Below are 22,209 nucleotides of genomic sequence, written 5' to 3' on the forward strand. Positions count from 1 at the left end.
AAATTTTGTATACTTATTTAATTTACATAATTAAAAATATTGCGGGACTAATATGTAATTTAAAATAAATATGTAGGTACAATTAAAAAGGTGTAAAAAGTATATAAATATGGAATATTCTTTTGGGTTTGAGTTTGGAGTAAATGATTGGAGTAAAAGTACTTTTTGATGTGACCCATACTCAAAAATGAGTTTGAGTTTGGTGTAAATGGTTGGAAATGGCCTTATATAGAAAATGGGATTTCATTCTATAGAGTGAATTTTTCCAACGACCCCCCTAAATAGGCATGGTAAATTTCAAGAAAAAAACTCGTACTGTCCAAAACAATTTGATGGAATTTTGAATTCAGATTTACTATCTATTTGTGGGGTATCTATTACTATCATATTTTAACTTATTGTTATAATTGTCATTGACATCATCATAGATTGTTACTCGAGTCAAAAGTGAAATTTTGCGTGATTGAAGTAATTAGTAATCCAAGTGGTCACAGCCTTCGTGACTTACTCCATTTTATTTTAAATATTCAATTTTGAAATACGTATCCAACTTCACTAGCTTTTGTAGCATGCCAATTGAGAGATTTAAGAGAGGCCATCAAATCACAAATCATAAATCATAATACAGCAAATTATCAATCTTCTACAATATTATATGTTATAAACAACAGCAGAAAATACAAATCAAATATGTGCAATATTGTTTATTATGGTTGGAAATAAACACAAGAGCTCAATCTATTCTTACAAACAATTACTGATCACAAACAAAACACACTTACAAAGCCAACTTCAAGAAACAAGAAAATCATGGGCTCTTTTCTCCAAACTACTACTCCTTAGTTCTTACCATAAGTTCTGCCAACAATTTCATGCCCTGCAATATGTGAATCTTCTGCACACACTGACTTTTATGATGCAGCTCAGACAAAAATCATGGCAAAGAAATTTATCTGTAGGCCCTACGACCGTAGCCAGCATCGTTTCTGGGAGTCCCCGGCCTCTTTAAAAGACCAGAGTACATATATGTGTTGCTAAATGCAGATCCCCTTTCTGAGATAGTGTCCATATTCCAAGGATCACAGCCATGTGTAGCGTTCAAGGCGAGCTCCTCCTGCTGTGTTGTTCTCTGCTTGGGCGCGCTATGAGACCTGACTTTAGCCCGAGATGACTCGGTATTTGCCATGTAACTGGGGTGACTAAGATAATCACCAAAAACACTTCTTGAGCACTCGCTCCGAGCAGGAGTGAACGGGCCCCGTAGGTTGCTGGTTCGTCTGGACGAAGCTGAGTGTACTCTCGGGCTGTTGTCAGCAGTCCTTGCTTCCTCGGATGATATACTAGGATTCGGTTTTTGAAGCTTTGAGAAAACTCTCTTTGAATAGTCATGTCCTAAGTCATTATTCTTCCATGCTGAGAAATTGTGGGAGTTAGGAATTGCTCTGTTGTCACCACCGGTTTTCTGGCTAGGCTTCCATGTATCTATCTCCAGTATCTTGTCATTTCTCTCATCATCAGCATTCCCACTCTCTAGGGAGGCCTCATCATGGAGGTTGTTCCGCGCGTTTTGTTCCATCCAGTGATTTAACCATCTTGAAGCTTGATGTGGCTTCTCTTTGTCGACATTGTTGCCAATATGTGATCTTGAATGCTGCTGCTGCATTTTCAGGAAGCCACGAGGCACAATAAACGAATGTTCTTTGCTTGATTTCTTTAATATCGTGAGTAAGTAGAATTGGGATTATCATCAGTAAACTACCTTAAGAAGAGATCCACCATGTTTCAAAGTATTTGACCTCTCTGCGTTTCTTCCGATGCCTCCCACGCCCTGCTAGTATTTTGAACACAAGAACAGAATGTTAATGAACAGCACACTGAGTCATAGAAGTTCATTACAGCAGATGTCTTTTCCAACCCACTAATTCTTGAACTGAACAAAACACGTTCATGCTTATGCACCGAAAGCAGACTCACTGTATGATTAGAACTACAGAAGAAGTTAATTCTGGCATCTGTGTAAGATCGATGTGCAGAGGCTCGAGCCTGGATCTTGGCCATTGTTTGCATGCGGTAGAGCATATCTGCGCTTTGCTTTCTCACGATGTGCCCTCTCACCAGGGCTTGAAGCTTAACTAATCCCTTAAGGGCCTTCAACGCTCTCTTAGCCTACAAACAAGCATTAGACATCATACCTTCTTTGCTTTGTCGCACGACAAATATGACATAAATAATTTGTAAACAACTAACAAGAATCGACCTTATAGATGCCTAAAAAGATAGTAACCACAAAAAAGCAACAGAGTTAAGCCAAACACTTATGAATCAAGTATATTCAGGAGTTTCTCGCTTGCTCTGCAACGGGATTCCTAGAACCGTATATCAAGCTTATCAAGAGGTCCTTACAAGAACGTCTTAAGATTTTCATTACAAGATTCTCGAGATGTATCTAGTAAACCGTCTTAGTCAATTCAATAAGCAGCAGCAACTGTTTAGATCAAGTGATAGTCCATTGTTGCGTCATTCTACTTAAAATTGGTCACTAATGACATCTAAGTCCCACTCGCCACTGTTTTACACGCACAAAGGTAAGAAAACTTGTGATTCAAAATAGTCGGTCGTTAACTGGTAAGCAGAAAGAATGCTACCAAAACTTTAAAGTTGTTTCGCATGCGCCCAGAAAAATTTCAACTTCACATGTTATGCATCACATGGTTGTTATCCTAAAAACTATGCTTTCATGTCTCATACTGGCCAAATAAAAGGACATATACAAACTTCCCATCAAAGTAAAACACAAAAGCCCCTATTCCATTACCAAAGGATAAACCACAGACAATAACAGGCATCTAAAACTCCCAAAAGAAAAAGGGAAATATTCATCACAGCTCAGAATTGCTGCAACATCTGTGTTATAAGACAAAGGAACTAAATGTTAGTGATTGTGAAATGTCACAGCCACTAGCTTGGTGGAATTGAGTCCCTCTTTTCCTCTACCACTCCTTTACTTGATGACTTATAACATCAACCAGTACTTCCCCCCAAAATCACATACCATATTTGTTTATTAGAGGTGAAAGTCGAAGAGCATCTACTAATATGGGCATGTTGTCAGCATGTGTGAATGGAACTAGTGGTATATGATTTGCTGTCATTCCCCACAAAATATATATATGTATGACAAAGACTGCATCACATAATCCAAGAAACGGAAGAGGGACTCTCATCCCCCCCAAACTTCCTGGCCACAAATTGAAGTCCATAACCACAACTCAGTTAATGCTTCCACCCTCTTCGATTCATTTCCATAATCAAACAAATCACACACTTTTTAACTAAAAGAGAATACCAGAAACATAAATCGAGTAAAAGACACAATTTTTATAGTTGGGGGTGAAAAAAAAGCAAAATTACGAACCAAATAAGCTCGGAAAGCAGACTGAATCTTGACTGCGGCCAATACAGACCTCCGATCAGCAATGTTTGGGGCAGTTCTCCCACTCCCACTCCCGCTGGTCAAGCGGACCACCTGAGCGGCGGCCTGGGCCGCAGCCAGCGCCGCCTCGGCGACGGCGGCCGTGGCGGCGGCCACCGCTATTGCATGCTTGTTGGCGTCGATTCCTTCAATGTAGGGACTGGCCATGGGGTCCTCCCCGTAATTCTTGAAATTGAGGGAAGCATCGGAGGGATTCCACTTGTTCTTGTTGTTTCCCTTGGGCGGCGCCTTTTTGGAGGAGAAAAGCGAACGGAACCACCTAGCAGCCTTACCCATGGCGCATTATAGGAATTGGAGATGAAGAGATGGATTGAGGTTGAGATGCGGTGAGCATTTTGGTGGAGAGGGCATAGGAATTTGGATGAGAAGATCAATCGGTGGTATTTAATGAAGTGGGGGAGGTTTAAACTTTTTGACAGAGAGGGAGAGACTTGTGATCACGCGCGATACTGCTGTAGTGGTGGTTGCTACTTTTCTATGAAAATCCAATTGGACTTTTTGCAGGTAAAAAAAGTCCAGTGAGAACTCATTTTAATTTTGACTCTATTACCTAAGGGGAACAAATTTTTATAGTGAACACTAACTTTCCCACTGCTACATGCATTCATCTTTCTCGGTTCTTGGTATAGAGATTAACAATTTTTATACATGGACCAAGTTTTAATGCAAGGATTTAATAAATCGATATGAAAGTGCTGAAATTTTGGTGCAAGTCAAAGTGCAAGTTAATGATATAACTAAGTTAAGGACACAATTTTGAATAATTTAAAAATGTGAGACGCTAAAAAGAATTTTGCTACAAATTAAAATACTCCCTCCGTCCCTATGTATTAGAGATGTTTCATTTTAACACTCTTTTAGATAAATGATAATAATAAATAATTACAATAAAGAGAAAATAATATAAATAAAATCTTTCTCAATATTATTATCTCTATTATTTTACTTTTTCTCCACTTTAACTATTTATTAATATTATTTTTTAAAAACAAGTGCTCATAAAAAATGCTTCTGCTACGGAAGGACGGATTGAGTACTACTTTACTCTAGCCTAGTGAATTTGAATCGTATTCGCAAAACTTTATATGAAAATGAAGTGCTCCCGATATCATTTCTTGATTTTAGTTTTGAACTTTTGGATACAATACTTTATACTCCTAATATCTTAAGATAATCTGGTCATGAGCCGGAGAGATTAAAGATTTAAAAATAAAATAAAATAGCACCTCTTTTATTCACACAAACTATTGTTTTCTACTCCCTCCGTCCCAATAAATATGAAACATTTGGTTTCCGGCACAGGATTTTATGCAAGTGTTGTTTTGTGAGTTAATAAAGAGAGAGTAAAGTAAGAGAGAGGGAAAAGTAGAGAGAGTGATGTTTCCATTTTAGGAAACGTTTCATTTTTAGTGGGGCAACTCAAAAAGGAAAACGTTGCATTTCTAATGGGACAGAGGGAGTATTTTTTAAAAGTACAGTTTACAGAAGTGTTATCGTTGCTCTTAAAGAATAAAATTATTTTTATATGTCAAAATACTACTAACTTTAGTTTGTCGCTCAAGTCTTTATGATAAACCCAATTAGCCTGCGTGACTTATGAGGCTTTAGTATGTAGTAGTACAGTAGTAGCATTTATTTATTGATTTTATATGAGAGCGAGGTTTTAGCTGTTTCATTCTTTTTAAATTTTAACTAGCAAACTGGTACTTGCAAAAGGGCCTTGATATGTCAATTTAAAAAAAGAAAAGAGGTGTTTTTCAAAACAATCGGTGAAGTAATCCATAATTAGATTGGTTGGCAAAAATCTTGCACTTGAAGTAGTACCAAGAGTGATGATGATTGGAACAAATGAATGGGATGATTATTCGGCATCAAGAAAACAATTTCACACGTTAAGAATTAGGTAATATTTTTTGGTGTTAAAAATGATTCCAATTTCCCACTCATCTCATCCACACCACAGTAATAAAAGAAAGGTAATGGGCACTCAAAACAGAAGACGTGACCCAAAGATGGGTAAAGCTAACAAGAGCCACTAGTCCTAGTAACCCATTGGTGATTGGCCCCACCCCTACTTATGAAAATGAAATCACACATTACTGCACCACCTAACCAAATCTCCCCATCTCCTTCAATATCAATCCTTCAACACACAACAAACACAAACATCTACCATGTTATGCAACTACAAATTGAGGATCATAGATTCCAACCATCACAAGTCACAACCTCAGATGATTGAAGTGGTCCGAGTTGATATTCGAACACTCTAAATCGACTCTCTAAGCTCGGGATTTATTTACTATATACACTTACTTGATGTGAATTGCATTTCTGGGGAGATAATTTTTTATCCTTTCGTATGGAATGCATATAACATGGGCCGCGGGAAACACCATCAGATAAATTAATCAGCATTAAGTCTGTCCCTTGATCATGTACTCTGTATCATGTGAAACAGAGAAACTCAGGCTTTCAAATGCAAAATAAGGAAGGAAAATGTATAGGGAAAAATTGAGTAAAAACTTGAAGGTTCATATATGTTAGGATTAGATTGTTGGTTAATGGTTAAATCAGATGCTTGATACATACTCTGCATCATATGACTGGATTCAATGGTGTATAAGCCCTTCAATACACAGTAAAGCATCTGGTTTTAATTGGCAGGACACAAACAGCCAATCAGGAAGTTTTTCAAAATCCAACCAATATACCTGTGTAAGGGGACTTGGTGAAGAAATATACGTGGGAGGAGCACATGCAATAGATAGAACTATCCCAGGTGGAGAAGGACGAATATTTAGATTGCAACTCACACCAGGGATTTGTTCACCACAGTGATTCAGTTGATCTTTATCAGGTAGTATTATACTTTCAGCTTCAGTGGTTCCTTTCATCACATCAACATTCCTGATCCTCAGAGTCATTTCTATCAAGGCCAACATCAGCTAGCTCGTTGTCTGAAGCACGAGGACCTTTAGCTTCCTCAAAAGTTCTAAAATTCAAGATTCTTTCAATTCCTCGCATGACTTCATCAAGTTGCCTTGAACATATTATTCAGCAGCCCTGGCAGATATTTTCATTATATTACGGCAAATGTCTTTGTAACGAGTGGGTATAATCTTTCTGTTGTCTTCACCTGCACAACTATGACTTTCTCCAATTGGTGAAATCCTTGCATCTTTTGCCCATCTCTTCAAGATATAATAATTTTTATATTTTGATGACCAAGGACTTTTAGAGAATTATATGCAACTAAGAAATCAGCTGCACAAAAATCCTACATGCTCAAACATCATGCAGTTGCAAGAAACAGTGCCATCAAAAGAATTATATGCAACCATGGACTTTCCATATGTTTTGGCTTTGTAATCAGTTCTTATATCAGGATCACCACACTTATCAATGATGACATTTAAACATTTCTCATATTCTCTCTGAAATACTTCAAAAGCCATAGGGTATACGTCTCACAATTAGATGGAAGCAAAGCCTGAATCATAGTAAACAATAATATATCGAGAGAGTTCAAACGCTATTTAAACCCTTAGAGCAGCTAAAGATGTTGTAAGTTGTAGTATCCTTGCCGTAGACCCCGATTTGTCACTCAACAAACATGATATAATAGGGGACTGACCAGAATACGAACGAAGACAATGATCACAATTTATGTATATTTGCAGGACCGCCCTGGTTGTTAGCACTTAGCATATTATCAACATGACACCGTGAGTCAATGCACAATATACTGCCACCAACTGCATCCATTAATAACCGAAAAGAAACCACGAATGGAACACATTCCAGCTGTGTGTATATTGTTCTGCGCTTGTTGTTAGTATGTTAATTTTATGTCTTGAAGAGCACAAATTTTGACACAATTAAATTAAGTATGGATTCTCACTAAAGTCTAACCAATTGTAGTTTGAAGATTACTTCTGAACATATCGCATAATATTTGGTCTCGTTATGATGTTAGTATGCCTTGAACTGGGAAATTAGCTGAAGTGGCAATTGAAGCAATACACAGTACACAGTGATGAGACTGACAAATGGAGTCGAGCTCGGAAGCTTCAGTTAATACACAAGGAATAAACAATGAAGCACAGAAAGAGAAGCCGCGAGAATTTGTGCTCTCCGTCAAAGGCAGGTATCGAGACGATGGTTGATTTGGGCGGAGATTGTCATCGGAGAAATGGTGAAGTCCGATCTCATCAAATTCAACCGTTCATGTGTTTTGGGTCAGTTACTGTTTACTGGATCTGAACCTCACCCGCTCGTTCCTTCCATTTTTTCTTTTTTTCTTAAATTTGTATACAACATTTCATTTTATTTTATGGTTGTTTAAACTTAATTATCTTACAAAGAAAAAATGGAAACTTTGCTAGTTTTAGATTGTTTTCACTCTTGTAGAATTATTTTCTTATCAATACTTCCTAAGAAACGATTGTTTTTCCAGTGTAAAATTAATGAAACTTTGCTATCTTAGTTTGTTGCATTGGCGTCTCAACTTAGGTTAATTTGTGAAAAAAAATTTAATTTATTTTTATTATGAAGATGGGAGTAGTTGATAACCGGAAGGGATCACCTCCTACACTATATACTACTAGCAACGACAAAATGTCAGAATCTGCAAACTAGGAAGATAAAAATAGTTTTATTCCTGGGAAAAGGAAGCCATATATGTTTATTGGTTATCTGATGAGAATGGCTCTCGAACATTACATGAGGAGAAAAAGATAGAAAAAGAGATTGTTGTAAAGCATTATTGTTGATGATCGAAATCCCAGGGTCAGTTTGCTGTTGCATCAGAAACAATTTATCAGTATACGTAATTAATAAGAAGAAATGTTAAAGAAAAAAGAAAAGAGTAGATTACGGCAAGTGAAGGGAGGGAGGTTGCACTGAGCAGGGATGTGAGAGGCGATGCGAAGAGTGCTGCACAAGCAGTCACGGTCAATAGACTGAAGGGCGCCGCAGCAGTCGGAGCTGGGGTTGCTCACTGCGCCTGGCACCACAAACGGCGTGCACACGTTCAGTGCCGACAGCGCCGTGGAGCACGTGCTCTGTGGCTGTGCCCAGCTTCCACTCATCATGCCCACCACCAAAACCACCACATAAATACACTTCACTATCTCCATCTTCATTATATTGCAATGCACTTATGTTTCTCTTTTCTACCCCCTAATTTATAGAGATAGAAAAGCCTAGCCACTGTTGCTCAACTTTTGCATGGCCAACCTAATTGCAATCTGTGTGTCATCACATCTGTGCCTTTTGGTTTTGGAACCAGGACTATTAAAAAACACACAACTAACAAAAAATTTTTTGGCAGAATATACAAATAATTTATGATTAATATGTGGATGCTAAACTTTTGAAATAGATAGATATGTACATGTCCATGTAGAGTGTAAATCTTGAATCAGCATGTATGAGATCAGGTGTTGAGGCTCGGCTGGAGAGGATCCAGTGTCCGCCTGGCCTCATCACCCGATCGACCTCAAAATATTAGTATAAGCACATATGAGCCAAGGGAATGAGGCAGCCATGTCAAAACCTGTAATTGGAGGTGATGAAACCTAACTCTGCTCCTTGCCCCTCCCAAGCTGCAAATATGTTTCGAGATATAAGATGCAACCCACACCATGCATCTACATGAATGTGTTCCTCTAACTTGAGGAGGTTTATGGCTTAATCTTTACTACCCCCGTCCCTGAAAGTTTGACACGGTTTACCATTTCGGTCCGTCCCTGAAAATTTGACATACTTCACTAGTTGATCTCATATTCCACTAACTCATTCTTACTCACATTTTATTATAATAATACTAATACTTTAAAAGTATGACCCACATCCCACCAACTTTTTCAACTCACTTTCCATTACATTTCTTAAACCCGTGTCCGGTCAAAGTGTGCCAATATTTGGAGGACGGAGGCAGTATATCATAATTCAGACCATCTCTCAGTTCATTATCTCATCTTCAACTTCTTGAAATTCTGTCCTGCTCGTTTCTCATTAGGTTCAATCACAATGAATGATAATCGAAAATAGAAAACAACGTTATGTGAAACAAAGCCAAATGAAAACCATTAAAAAGACGAGATCTGTCCATGCAGACTCAGGTAGAAATTCTTACACCAACAAAAATGATACTGATTAGTATCATCGGACCACATTAGCCAAAGGCCTTTGTTAGAAAACCATTGCTAAACAAACACATACGGTCTACATTAGCCAAAGGCCTTTGTAAGAAAACCATAAGCCAAAAAGACACCTCAGACGGGAGCGAACAAGCTCTACAGGATCAAGGAACATCCAAAAGAAAAAGGACAAAAAAACTAAAGTAAAACCAGCCTATACAAACACATGCGTAATGTATACACATAAATGAAAAGTTATCCCTTCCAACTGAAGTTCATGCTTTCATCAAGATCATTGTTAAAAAAGCCATTTTCGATGAATTGGTGGGCAATGTCCGGAACCATCTCATCAGAAGAATGAAGGCTCTCTGGAATATATGCTGATTTCTGGCCATATCCCATATGACCAACAGATGCCGTAGATTCACTATTGAACGAACCAGCTTTAAAACTATTGCTTCTGCTTGGTGGTTGCACTTGAGCATTCCCAGCTGCAGATGTTGCTGGAGAATTTCTGATGCCAAGCTCACTGGGATTTTGAATGGAGTAGGTCTGCTGCATGGCTGCTCCCTCATTATTCTTTTTGTTTATATCATGTAGAAACTGCTGAATCATCTGATGTTGTAAGGTTTGGTTGTTTTGTGAGAGCAGAGGTTGACTTTGCTTCATTTGATGTTGCTGGGGTGCTTGGCTACCAGAAAAGCCACCCATCTGTGGATTCTGAAACATTCCCGCCAAAGCGCCTGAAGACCTTGGAGTTGTGCGCGGAGTCTGACTGGAAATATTGAAGGGAGAAGAGCTGTCATGCTGATTTACACTATTAGCTGAGTTCATTGAGTTCTGTCTCATCAGCAAATTTTGGTAGTTAGTCATTGCAAGACCACCATGTGCTGATCCAGTCAAAGCTCCTCCACTACTCCCCGCATGTGAGCTATTGCTATTGAGCCTGGGATGCAATGCCATGAGCTTGTTGAGTGTGTTCTGATCAGTTGGAAGACATTGAAGGCCTCCCATGTGATGTGTTTCTTGCATCTGGACCCGAGGTGCAGAAGAACATCTGGGGAAACTGTTCAAGCCCTCTGCAAACAGAATGCATTGGTGAAATGACTGTTCAATCTTACATGAGTTTAAGCTAGTAAATCAGGTGTTATGCAAATATGTCAACAACATATTATACAGCATAACACAGAGAATGGCATGCACATGAACGCGAAATTTGTTAGAACTACATAGAAATACATAAATACAAATTTATGCCCTTACCTATAGGGCCTTTCTTTTGGTCTCTGCAGAAATCCATCAAGTCTTTCATGTTGTTAACAACATTAGCTATCTGCTAACAGTAGACGAATATGAAAAACTAGATGAAAGGGATTGTTAGCCTTAAAGGGGATGTAATGGTTAAGACATGCCTGGAGGCACCGGACATATCTTTTGGAGAAGCCGAGATCATTTAGTGACGGTAACTCTAAACTTTTAGCAAGTTGGCGCCCAGCTTCTAAGACCCTACAATAAAATAGCATTAAATTAATACCCAAGCACAATCCCATATGGAAGTCAGTACACCACCAGACCAAGATGAAAGAAATCTAAACCAATCAAAGTCCTTAATATTTACTCACATAGCACTGTTTGCCTGTAAATCTGGCTGAGAAACACTGTCTGTCCCACTCTCAGATAACGTGCTCTGACATTTCTGAGCAACCTGGAGCAATTGATTAACCTGCCGCAGATTTTTGTTCTATAAGCTCCATGACCTAAATGTAACACTCTCCTCGTGCAAGATCTTTTCTATAAGTTAAATGTATACTGTTTCTCTCTATGCTAATCCGTATATCAACTTCCCAGACTTCTACGCAATGAAAATCAAATTCTCAAGAGTCCACAGACATGTCATTGTCAACAATGTCGAACAATCTATTGAGGCATTAGATTACATGAAAATTCAAATGAATGTAGTTGCTGCTATAGCATAGCAAATACCCAAGTGAGTACTGTTGAAATGTGTGGGAGATGAAACTAATTGTCATTATGGTATTGCAATTTTAAAACATTTTAATAATTTAAAAGTTCATCACTATGGTACAGGATTCGAGTAACAACATGATGCACAAGAGACATGTAAAAGATTGTGCACAACTCATTAGCAAGTAACAAACCCACTTATCAATGTTATTACAATGGAGTATTAATCTTATATTCCAAGAGTAAAAAAAAGAAATCTGTTACTCCTAGGCAGGTAGCTTGCCAAGCTCAAATAGAGAATATGATTATGCAAAAGTAAAACAAAAAGTATAAACCACATTCACTAGTTATCCAAGCTGCTTATCACAAGCAACATAGAATATGAAGATTAGATAAGTATAACAATATGAAATATGTTGTCTTGTGCTGGCAACAAGATTGTAGGGCTCAGCCCATGTAAACTCAATCAAAAGATGTCTACCTGCGGCGCAACAACCCGACGTGGAAGAAGTTCTTCATGATGTCGTGCACAAAACTCCCAAGACAAAATCTAAAAAGTTTTGTTGAGGCAAGTGTTAATCAAATTAAAAACAAAGAACAAAAAATCCCAACCGAACTTTCAAGTCAACTAATATTGCGGTTTACCTTTAAATCAGGAGAGAACAAAATGCGAAGATGACCCTCACGAACTACGCGAAGTTGCTCATATACACTTTCTTGAACTGCCTTCGCATACTCCAGCATCATTACTCCCGAAGGGAATCTACACTCACGAGGCAAGTCCAGAAATAGAAGCTCATCGATTACACCACTGGCAAATTTGATCTCATTAAGTCTAGGGATAACTTCAAAAGTTGCCTCTGTTAAAACCACAAAAGCAGGTCAAATTTTCAGAGCAGTAAAAGCTAGCTGACTCACAAGTTACTTAGTCAGCTATGCATGCTAGATGGAGTGAATATGGGTAGAATATTATTTTAACAAATAATTAAATTAACTCAAGCAACATCTACAGGTTGAGATTAACACGCACCAAACCCCCTTCCAGATTTTGAGCCACAAATGTCACAATACCATGCATCCTGTGGAACAAAAGCAAACAAATTTCATAATCAGCTCGGAAGGACACAAAAAGACAGAAAAGCAGAAACAGACACAGGAACATGCCACAGACAGAGAAGAGGAAGTGCATGAATTTCATGGGGAAGTTGTGTTCCTTTGTAGGACAATAACAAAATAGTCAATAGAATTAAAAAAGAAACAATACCATTGCAGTCTGGGGAAACACCCCGACTGAATGGTGCCCAACATTATTGTACAGGGATAGACACCATCTCTTCTTCGCACGTGGAGAGTAATACTCCGCCACAAATTTTCTCCAATAGGCAATAGCATTGTCCTGAAAGGAAGCAACTAAGTCCAGCCATCATAACATGGTATGTACAAGGTTGCCGACACAGGTCAAAATAGAAGAAATTTTTTAAATCAATTAGCAATGACATGAGACCTGTATATCAACACAAAAAGAACAGTAGCCAACCAAAATACATGGTCCGCCGTCTGCCATATATAATCAAATGGGATTAAAGTACTCACAGTAGGACGTTGTCTCTGGTGATACAAATATTGCATTAAACGACGTGAGCATACACCACCATCATAAGGCCGTTTAACTGCAGTTCCAGATGGCATCCCCTGCATTTGAAGCTGCTGTCTTAACTGCAACTGCTGTTGTTGCTGCAACTGCTGCTGTTGCTGCAACTGCTGCTGTTGCTGCAATAGCTGAGCCCGCTGCAGTGGCGGCATAGCCTGTAGAATCTGTTGTTCTTGCTGCCTTAATCTCTGTTGCGGATCAAACCTTGCAATTGAGGATTAGAGTTCTGTAAATGCATGGAAACAGCTGTTGCAAAACCTGCTGCTGTACAATATCTTCCTGCTTGATATCCAATGGGGTTTTTTCTGTAGCTGAGACATTACAGTTTGGTCCTGGGTTTTGCATCCTTGCAATTTGCTCCATGTGTGGCAAAGACGTAGCACTGGAAACTCCATGATGCTGCTGGGTGTGCTGTGAACCAGGATCTTGAATAGAGCTTTGTTGTACAACTGAGGATACTCCTGAGATGCTAATATTATTAGATGAGAATGACATGGGCGAGGCAAGCAAGCGCATGTATGATTCTGTATTAACACTAGCACTTCTTTGAAGGTGGGGGCCTCCTGAAAGTCCTGAGTTCGCATCAGTAACCAAAGAACTTGCCCCAACACTGGGGCAGAGCTTCCCAGACTATTTAAGAATGTATTGCTGACATCCCCGGAAAAGGGTCCTGGTTGTGCCTGTGCACGCCTTGAACTGAACTGGGAATTTCCTGGAACCTGGCCCTGCCCATCCCCTTGAAAGAAAATTCCCGAGCTTGAAGACGATTGTGTCGTTCCTCCTGCCACCCTTGGAGGCACCATCCGTGACGGGGATCTGAGTTTTAGTACTTATAAACAATTCACACCACCTAACCAGATATCCCCCAATAATCCGGTAATCATATATGCCAAAATGGTTTGTTTTGCAGCTGTCAGCAAGCAGAGTATCAGTATACAACAAATACAGCTAAAACTCGCATAAAAATAGCACGGAACACGAGTAACAAGCCATCTACACAACAAACGGAAACTTCGCCACCTCGACTACACACCCATACAATTACTTTCACCAAACCCTAATTTCCAACTTAAACATAAATTTACTTAAGCCACACAACTTAAAAGTAAAAGCAAAGCAAAAGCACCAACTGATTACGCACTCAACTGAGCTACAACCGAACCTGGTAAACAAACCCGCCTTACAGCAAAGGAGTGATCATACCCAATTTTAAGTTAATTAATTCGGATTCCTCACGCACCAATATTTATTAGATAAAATTACTACATATTAAGCTTCAAATTAGTTAACCTCGGACGACACAGATTATAACCAGAGATTGAAAATTCACAATTGATCCAAATTCGGGATGACAACAAAATTCAGAGGTCTGCACTAGAAATGTTCACCTTAAAAATTTCTAAAAACTTACTTCCGCGTTTTGAGGGAGAGGGGGAGAGAGAGTTTTCACATAAAAAGGGAAAGCAAGTTGAGCTGGTGATCAGTGTTCACCTCAGCAGCTACCTAGCGGGAAACAAAAGGGGGAGTTATCGGCTGCAGCCAGTCGAAAATTATGAATCACCGGTTGTAGGCGGTAAGATACACGTGTCAGACGATTAGTAAGGGTGTAGAACCAGTACAGGAATCAATGGCTCATGTTTGTCGTAGGTATACGCGGCAATATGTCATTGGGTGTCAGAATCGCTCAGCTGAGGTTGTTTTAGGATATTTAAAAATTAAAACCATACCAACAGTTTTAGTCAGTGTTTTAAAAACCGGACCGGCGAGCGAACCAGCGAGGCTACTGGTTCACTGTTCAACTGGTCCAACCGATCGAACCATCGGTCGAACCGTTTTACTGTAGCATTTATATATATATGAGTATATAATTAAATACATATTTATTATAAAATACTTGGTTTCAAAAATACATATACGAGTATATGTAAATAAACAAGCATTAATGCAATATATAATTTAATTTTAAATAATATAGAGATATATAAGTATAGATAAAACATATATATACCAATTCTTAACTAGTAATACTAGTAATGTAAAAATACATATTCATATTTTTATTATACTATATATTAATTTTCATGTTATGAACACTTCTCCCATTATATATTCTTGTTATTTTATTTTCAATCTAAGCATTAGTAATTAAAACTTTATTTGAAAGTTAATTAAGATTTATTAATTTTAGTTATGATATAAAATATGTATATAGCTTTTAATTATAAATATACAATTAGTATATAGTCGATAGTTGATATAATATGAAGTAGTACATATTAACAAAACAAACTACATCCCACATTGAAAAAGTAAAGGCAAAAGATTGTAAAAGCTAACTATAATAAGCTTTTCATCCCACATTGAAAAATGAAAGAACAATCTTGTGGAATACTTCTATAAAAGAAAGACACAAATGATTTTTAAGCTAGTTTTTATAAATTCATAGGTCCAATACAAGTATGGGTTAATATGAAATGAAAGTTTAGGGTAAATTTTTTTTAAATTGATTTTTAATTCATTTTTAAAAATAAAAAAATTTGGTAATTGGTTCGACCGATTCCCGGTTTTCGGTCCAACCGGCCGGTTCACCCGGTCCAAAACGGTTCAATGCTCCACCGGTTTTATATGGTGAATCGGACCTGAGAGGTCACCGGTTCGCGGCCGAACCGGTCCGACCGGCCGGTCCAAACCGGTTTTTAAAACACTGGTTTTAGTAAGATAGAGTGAACTACAAAAAACACCCTTACGTATGGACGTTTAAACGTTGGAGGTATCTATGTTTCACGTATGGATAAAATATCAAGTGGAGTCATTTTTCACTTTTTTGGGTCTTCCATGCCCTTTTGGCCCTCAAATTTTTTCCAAAATGCCACCCATGGCATTTAAGTCCTTGTATGTATTCATCATTTATTTTAGTATATAAAACTAGGTAAAATTGATGAATTAACATACTTACCAATTCTAATTATCATTTCATATTGTATTACATAATTTACTGTTTTATTCAAAAAAATTTATTTACAAAAACTTATCCAACTAATATAAAAACATACACCTATTCTAAGAATTTCCACAAATAATAACACTATCGATAAGTATTTTAATTTATCAATCTAATTAAATTTAAAATATTTATGAATTAATTCAAAATATAAAATAAACGTATTATATAATAATAAAAGTGAGAAAGACTAAAATACCCTAGGAATGGCATATAGGTTAAAAGTAAGGGAGAAAAGGGCATAAAAGACTCAAAATAGTGAAAAAGGGTCTGAAATGATATTACACACATACGTAGAAGCTTACAGTGCATTTTTTTTAAACATAGGTATCTCTTGCATTCAACTTGTCATACGTATGGGTCAATTTTGTAGTTCACTCTCTATGATATTTCAAAGCTAAAATTTTTTTGGATGCATTCACAACCAGTATAAGTGTTGTTTTCTTATTGGTTTCCTTAAATATCTTTTGTCCTATAAGTATCGAAATAAATGGAAAAAGAAAACCACATTTGTTAAAAGAGTACTTTATTTAATTGTAAATGTAAGAAAAATGCACGAGTCATATTTGGTTTTTAATGCTCCCTTTATCCCAACTAAGTTGAGTCCAAACTTTTGAGCATGGAGATGAAAAAAATATGTAGAAAAGTTGGAGAGATGAATAAAATAGAAAAAAATAAAAAGAGAATAAAATATGTGATGGAATATAGTATGAGTGATTGAATGTTTTATTTTATGTCAAAAGAAAAAATAACTCAATTTTATTGACACATTCTAAAAATGAATACGACTCAATTCAATTCAATTGGGACGGAGATTACCTACAAACATCTAGTACAATAGATATAAAATGTTTCACCTTTTTGTGTTATTTATTAAGCACATCATTTTCAAACATGCTTTCCACACACACAAAGTTTATTAATGGGGAATTGTTTTACATTTTACATCTCAAACACTAGAATTCCTCGTTAAGACCTATAAATATTAATTCGATCATTGTACCAAATTATCAATCGATATCTTGAATTAAAAGCCACTAATTTTAATTAGAAGGCCCATATATTTTTTTTGGACCTCCTTTAAGAAACGGATAAGGCCTATCAATAAATCCACATTCGGGCTTGTTCCACTTTGAGTTAGAGCTAAGGTCATTTTCAACCCAGCAATTAATTTGTGTTGAATTAAACCCGCACATCCCCACCAAAAAATAAGCTCTAATAAAATCCACCCACCCCACCAAATCTTGCTCTAAAACTGGTCTACATTTAAATTTAATTTGTGAACCATTTGATAAACATTAATAAGAACACAATTAAACAATTAAATTGGGTAATGCATAATTTAACTAGTGCAAATTATTCTTAAAAATACTAATACTCTCTTTTGTCCACATTACAATTTACTAGGGCAAATTATTCTTAAAAATACTAATACTCCGTAATACATAAAATAAAGGAGTTTAACTATTAATCGCATTTCAAATTACATAAGGTATAATACTTTACTATAATGTCAGTAATGTACCCTACCGCACACAATCAAAATATGTCCTTAGCGAGAGTCTTTTAGTTCCTCAATTATCACTTAGTCTAGGCTTCTTACTTAAATTTAAACGTAAAGGTTGGAGTAGTAGTTACTATTTTCCTTGTTAGTGAAACATTGTTATCTATTACATCGAAATCTCATTCAAAATAGGTTGGTTAAATAGGTAGAATTGAAATCGACAAGATTGATAAAATAAATAAATAAAAAAGTCACAAATGAACTCCAGTAGTATATGTTTTTCATTTAATCACCAAATTTGTGTATATAATGTAGTACTATAGAAAATCAATTTTGAAACTTAATTTAGTTATGCATTTATTTTTCTCGTGTACTACTGTAGACAATAAGATATTGGAACATATTTCATTTACTCCCTCCGTCCCAGATAATTCGACCTAGTATTCCATTTCGAGTCGTCCCACATAATTTGTCTCACTTCACTTTTATCATTTAGTAGTGTACCTCATATTCCACTAACTCATTCCTACTCACATTTTATTATAAAACTAATACTTTAAAAGTAGGATCCACATTCTACCAATTTTTTCAACTTACTTTTCATTAGATTTCTTAAATTTTGGGCCGGGTCAAAGTGTCCAGGACGAGGAGTATTTAGTAAAAGAACAAAAAAAAGTGGCCAAAATAAAATAAATACTGGTAGTATAAAGTAAGTTTCAGACAAAAAGAATAGTATACGCCTCACCTGAAATAGTAAATGATGTAAACAATAGTTCCCAAAGTTGGCAAGTAAATAAGTCTGCAACCGACGGTAGTGTCGGTGGATGTGATGGTGTTGGATTTCAGCTTTTCAACTTCAATTATTATCATCTAAACTTATATACAATATATATACTCTAGCATCGTGAAATTTTTATCCAAACATTGATTAGTTATTTCATAATTGTTTGGAATTATGGTTAGGATTTGATAATGTACAATTTTGCTCTAATGAAGCATAATCGCGATTTAATATTTCATAATTATAATTTAATTAAACTCTTATATACATACGCATAAGATTACAATTGGTGCATACCCCTCTATTAGTTTGTTTTTAGAAAATGACAATAAATAGGGAGTATTTAAAGTGGAGAAAGAGTAGTAATCGAGATAATAATATATAACAACAAAAGTCTTATCTACATTATTTGTCTCTTACTTTACTTAGCATATTATCATTTTTTTCAAAATGAGTACAATAAAGAAGTGATTTAGTTACAATGCAACGGAGAGAGTACAAAATTTGTAGTGTAAATCGAGCTTAGGACAATGCTTGGGATGCTTATGCTATATACTGTATTAGTCAGTTTCAATTAGTTCCGTGCATAGATGTAGCAATTACTTTTGGATCGATATTTTAGTTTACAACACTTTATTGTCAATTTATTATTCATTATTATCAACAGATAGCATACAATTAATTCAAGAATGAAATACCAGTACAAAAACATTCGAAGACTCTATTTTTGCTACTAACGATATTATCTGTATTGCCTATTTAATAGTACTGTAGTTTTGTTACTGTTTATGTGGTCTATGAATTTAATTTGAAATATTAGGAGTAACATATATTTTCACAATAATAATTTTCTTTTTGACTTCCTATCTTCGTCTTCGGTTTCTTCTCCTTTTTATTTCTTTCTCTAAAATACATAAAATTGGATAAGAGAAACTTGATTGGATGCAATTGTAGAGTTTTTATCTAAAAGATAGGAGTAGTACTTAGTTCATACTCCCTATATCCCAAGTTATTTGAGTCGTATTTCATTTTGAATTATCCTAAGTTATCGGAGTCAATTCTTTTTATTGGCTAAAAACAAAACATTTTATCTCACCTACTTTTTTTTTTCTCTTATTTTATTCTCGCGTCTACTTTATTTAACTCACTAAACAAAAATTTCCTAAGTCTCGTACCGAAAAGAAACGTCTCAAATAACATGGAAAGTATGGAGCATTTAAATTCCAATAAGGACAACACTATATACTAGTTACGGTTTAGTAAATATTTAATATAGGAACCAATGAACCATGGACTTTGTAGCATTTTCTTAGAAATACATTTGTTTCTGAAAGGGATGTTTAAATTCATCGATAATATGTCATAATTACATTTATATTAATGATTAAAATATCTGCCAGTAATGATGTATCGAGTCAGCTACATTCCGCGGTAAAATATACGCCGAAATCATTAACAACTTTTAATTGAGTAACAACTAACAACCGACAATGCAAAATTTTGTTTTCTACCTCTGTTTTGTCTCCTTATTTGAACTCATCGTTATGTATTCTTATTTTTTTGAATGTTAACGAGGGCATCCACGATAGGGCGCTATAAGGTCCGCCTATGCTCCGACACGTCACCATCTTATCCTCCTACTCTTCCACTTGCAGTGGGATGCTCTAAAGTCCGCATTATAATTTTTATCCTCGTACTGGGTGTTGGAGCCGAAGGGCCGGTATTCATCGGCTTCTGTACTCGGCCACCGTGCATCACCACCGAACATCAGACTATTCGGACTTGGGTAATCTTCAGGATTCATTCTATTTAGTGAAATAGAGAGAATGAGAAATAGAGAGAATTGAGAGAGTGGAAGAGTGAAATTGAATGAAAAATGTGAGGTAAATATATCGTGTTTAATGAATTAAAAAAAAAAACAAAAACAAAAACCCGTCGCATTGTCCGCGTCGCCCACAGTGGGGCGGACAATACCGCGGACGATGGATAGTAGAAGGCCTATCGTCCGCGGACGATCTATCGGGCGCAGACGATGGATAACCCATCGTCCGCATATCGTCCGCCCCATTGTGAATGCCTTAAAAATTAATCTATTTATAATTATAAACTTTATTATGCAAGACATTATTTTAATATAGTAGTGCTATTAAGTTATGGTATTTTCTAACATACTTGATAGGACCCTCGATCTACTAAATCACGTCACAAGATAGCATATACTATTTTATTTTAGTCTATTTTTATGTAATCTTTATTTTTATAGAGTCTAGTTAGTATCCTATAAAGAGTGAACTACAAAATTGGCCCCTACGTATGGCAAGTCGAACGCTAAAGATACTCATGTTTAAAAAAATGCACTGTAAACCTCTACATATAGGTATAATATCATTTCAGACTCATTTTCGCTATTTTGAGTCTTTTATGCCATTTTTTCCTTGACTTTTAACCTACACTAGTATTACACCTGTACGATGCTGATTAAAATTTTTTTAATCGAAATCAATTAAACAAAATTAGGAATAATATCATTATATAAAAAGTGTAAATAATTAATATGTACTCATAATACAATGAATTATTGGTGAAGAAATTTATGAACTGATGATTTTGTATGAATGATTTACACCAAATCTTCAAACAAAAATGCATATTCACCTACTTTCTTTACTTTTTCAGTTTTGCATATATATTTTATATAAATTACTATATATCAACCCGTCAATTTATACTTTGTGTTATGCAATGTTCTAATGAACATGAGTGTTCCTATTACTTTATTAGTTTAATTTTTATTTTAAGTAAAAGAATATCAAATTTCTTTCTTTTTCATTTCTCATTTAATTTATTTATACTATTACACATCAAAATTTATTTATTTAAATTGATAAATTTTCAAAAAATACATACTTATTTAAGACAATAATTAGTTTAAATTAATACGGTGTATAACTCAAATAAAAAAAATTAACAAATCCCATAACATAACTAATTAATAAATATATTAACCAAGAGCAATAATATACTTCTGTAAATAATATATTCCATTAACAACTTTAGTAATCGGTTGATGAAACTCATGTATTGAAATATATAACCAAACGAAGCTTTAATAAATTAAACCTAATTTTAAAATCGTGTCTCCATACCACAACGTCTTCTTGATTCTTCCTTTATTGAACTTCCTCTAACATGGTCAAGGTATGTTGCTATTGGCCCGGAGAACAACCACTGGATCGGGGGATGCCCCCTTCTCATTTATTTTATTTGTACATAGTGAGGAAATATGTTAAATAAATTGGCTACATTCAAAACCCCAAAAATATATGACTCCCTAGAACAAAAATAAAACTGACCATTATAAAAGTAACATTACATGTACAAAGTAAATCATGAATAACAAAAAGGCCATCTGTTACGAACTTGAATCCTTCGAGTGGATTCTAACTCCAACAAAATAACTAATTTGTAAAAATTTAGAAAACTTGATAGACTAAAGAAAAAAAACTTGATAAACTAATGGAAACGGAAATATACTTTTCTATTCTTCTCTGCTTAATGCCAAAGGATTTCAAGTACCTTAGCGGAAATGGTAGGGGTGGCTTGGACGTGGTCATCGGATCTGACGACATAATCGGCCAAAATGACGACGTTGCTCTGGATTTCTTCGG

The 22,209-nt window shown here is 35.9% G+C and overlaps 2 protein-coding genes and 1 pseudogene across 6 annotated transcripts; all 3 read right to left on the reverse strand.

Moving 5' to 3' along the window:
• Positions 1–678: 678 nt before the first annotated feature.
• Positions 679–3,941, reverse strand: LOC125207155 (protein IQ-DOMAIN 23-like). Of its 4 annotated transcripts, none has more exons than XM_048106379.2 (4): positions 3,416–3,941; positions 1,975–2,166; positions 1,760–1,828; positions 679–1,654 (listed from the first exon to the last, which is right to left on the reverse strand). In XM_048106379.2, exons 1-4 carry the CDS (start codon positions 3,767–3,769, stop codon positions 950–952), a joined length of 1,320 nt encoding a protein of 439 aa, XP_047962336.1. In that variant the 5' UTR covers positions 3,770–3,941; the 3' UTR covers positions 679–949. The 4 variants fall into 4 exon arrangements, with proteins under 4 accessions (XP_047962336.1, XP_047962334.1, XP_047962335.1 ...); XM_048106377.2 differs by having other exon boundaries at positions 679–1,657; positions 3,416–3,940; XM_048106378.2 differs by having other exon boundaries at positions 1,760–1,831; positions 3,416–3,940.
• Positions 3,942–8,131: 4,190 nt separating this feature from the next.
• LOC125203661 (stamen-specific protein FIL1-like) lies at positions 8,132–8,645 on the reverse strand. The gene is made up of 2 exons (XM_048102059.2): positions 8,373–8,645; positions 8,132–8,293 (listed from the first exon to the last, which is right to left on the reverse strand). The coding sequence occupies exons 1-2, from the start codon at positions 8,638–8,640 to the stop codon at positions 8,286–8,288; spliced, it is 276 nt and encodes a 91-aa protein (XP_047958016.1). The 5' UTR covers positions 8,641–8,645; the 3' UTR covers positions 8,132–8,285.
• Positions 8,646–9,855: 1,210 nt separating this feature from the next.
• On the reverse strand, positions 9,856–14,058 carry LOC125208559 (putative transcriptional regulator SLK2; annotated as a pseudogene). The gene is made up of 9 exons (XR_016132234.1): positions 13,198–14,058; positions 12,869–13,000; positions 12,635–12,683; positions 12,250–12,464; positions 12,086–12,154; positions 11,262–11,362; positions 11,052–11,145; positions 10,903–10,972; positions 9,856–10,718 (listed from the first exon to the last, which is right to left on the reverse strand). The product of XR_016132234.1 is annotated as a putative transcriptional regulator SLK2 (transcript).
• Between the last annotated feature and the right edge of the window lie 8,151 nt (positions 14,059–22,209).

The sequence above is a fragment of the Salvia hispanica genome, chromosome 6 (genome assembly GCF_029641045.1).
Source record: "Salvia hispanica isolate PSC_SH4W2 chromosome 6, Shi_PSC_v1, whole genome shotgun sequence".
Lineage (NCBI taxonomy): Eukaryota > Viridiplantae > Streptophyta > Magnoliopsida > Lamiales > Lamiaceae > Salvia > Salvia hispanica.

Bases quoted from the DNA above. Each gene is read 5' to 3' on its own strand.
- LOC125203661 (XM_048102059.2), bottom strand. From the start codon at position 8,640: ATGAAGATGGAGATAGTGAAGTGTATTTATGTGGTGGTTTTGGTGGTG.
- LOC125207155 (XM_048106376.2), bottom strand. From the start codon at position 3,769: ATGGGTAAGGCTGCTAGGTGGTTCCGTTCGCTTTTCTCCTCCAAAAAG. The intron at 2,167-3,415 runs GTTCGTAATTTT...GCTTGTTTGTAG, and splicing joins CTGCTTTCCGAGCTTATTTG to GCTAAGAGAGCGTTGAAGGC. The intron at 1,658-1,759 runs GTAGTTTACTGA...CTGAAAATGCAG, and splicing joins ATGGTGGATCTCTTCTTAAG to CAGCAGCATTCAAGATCACA.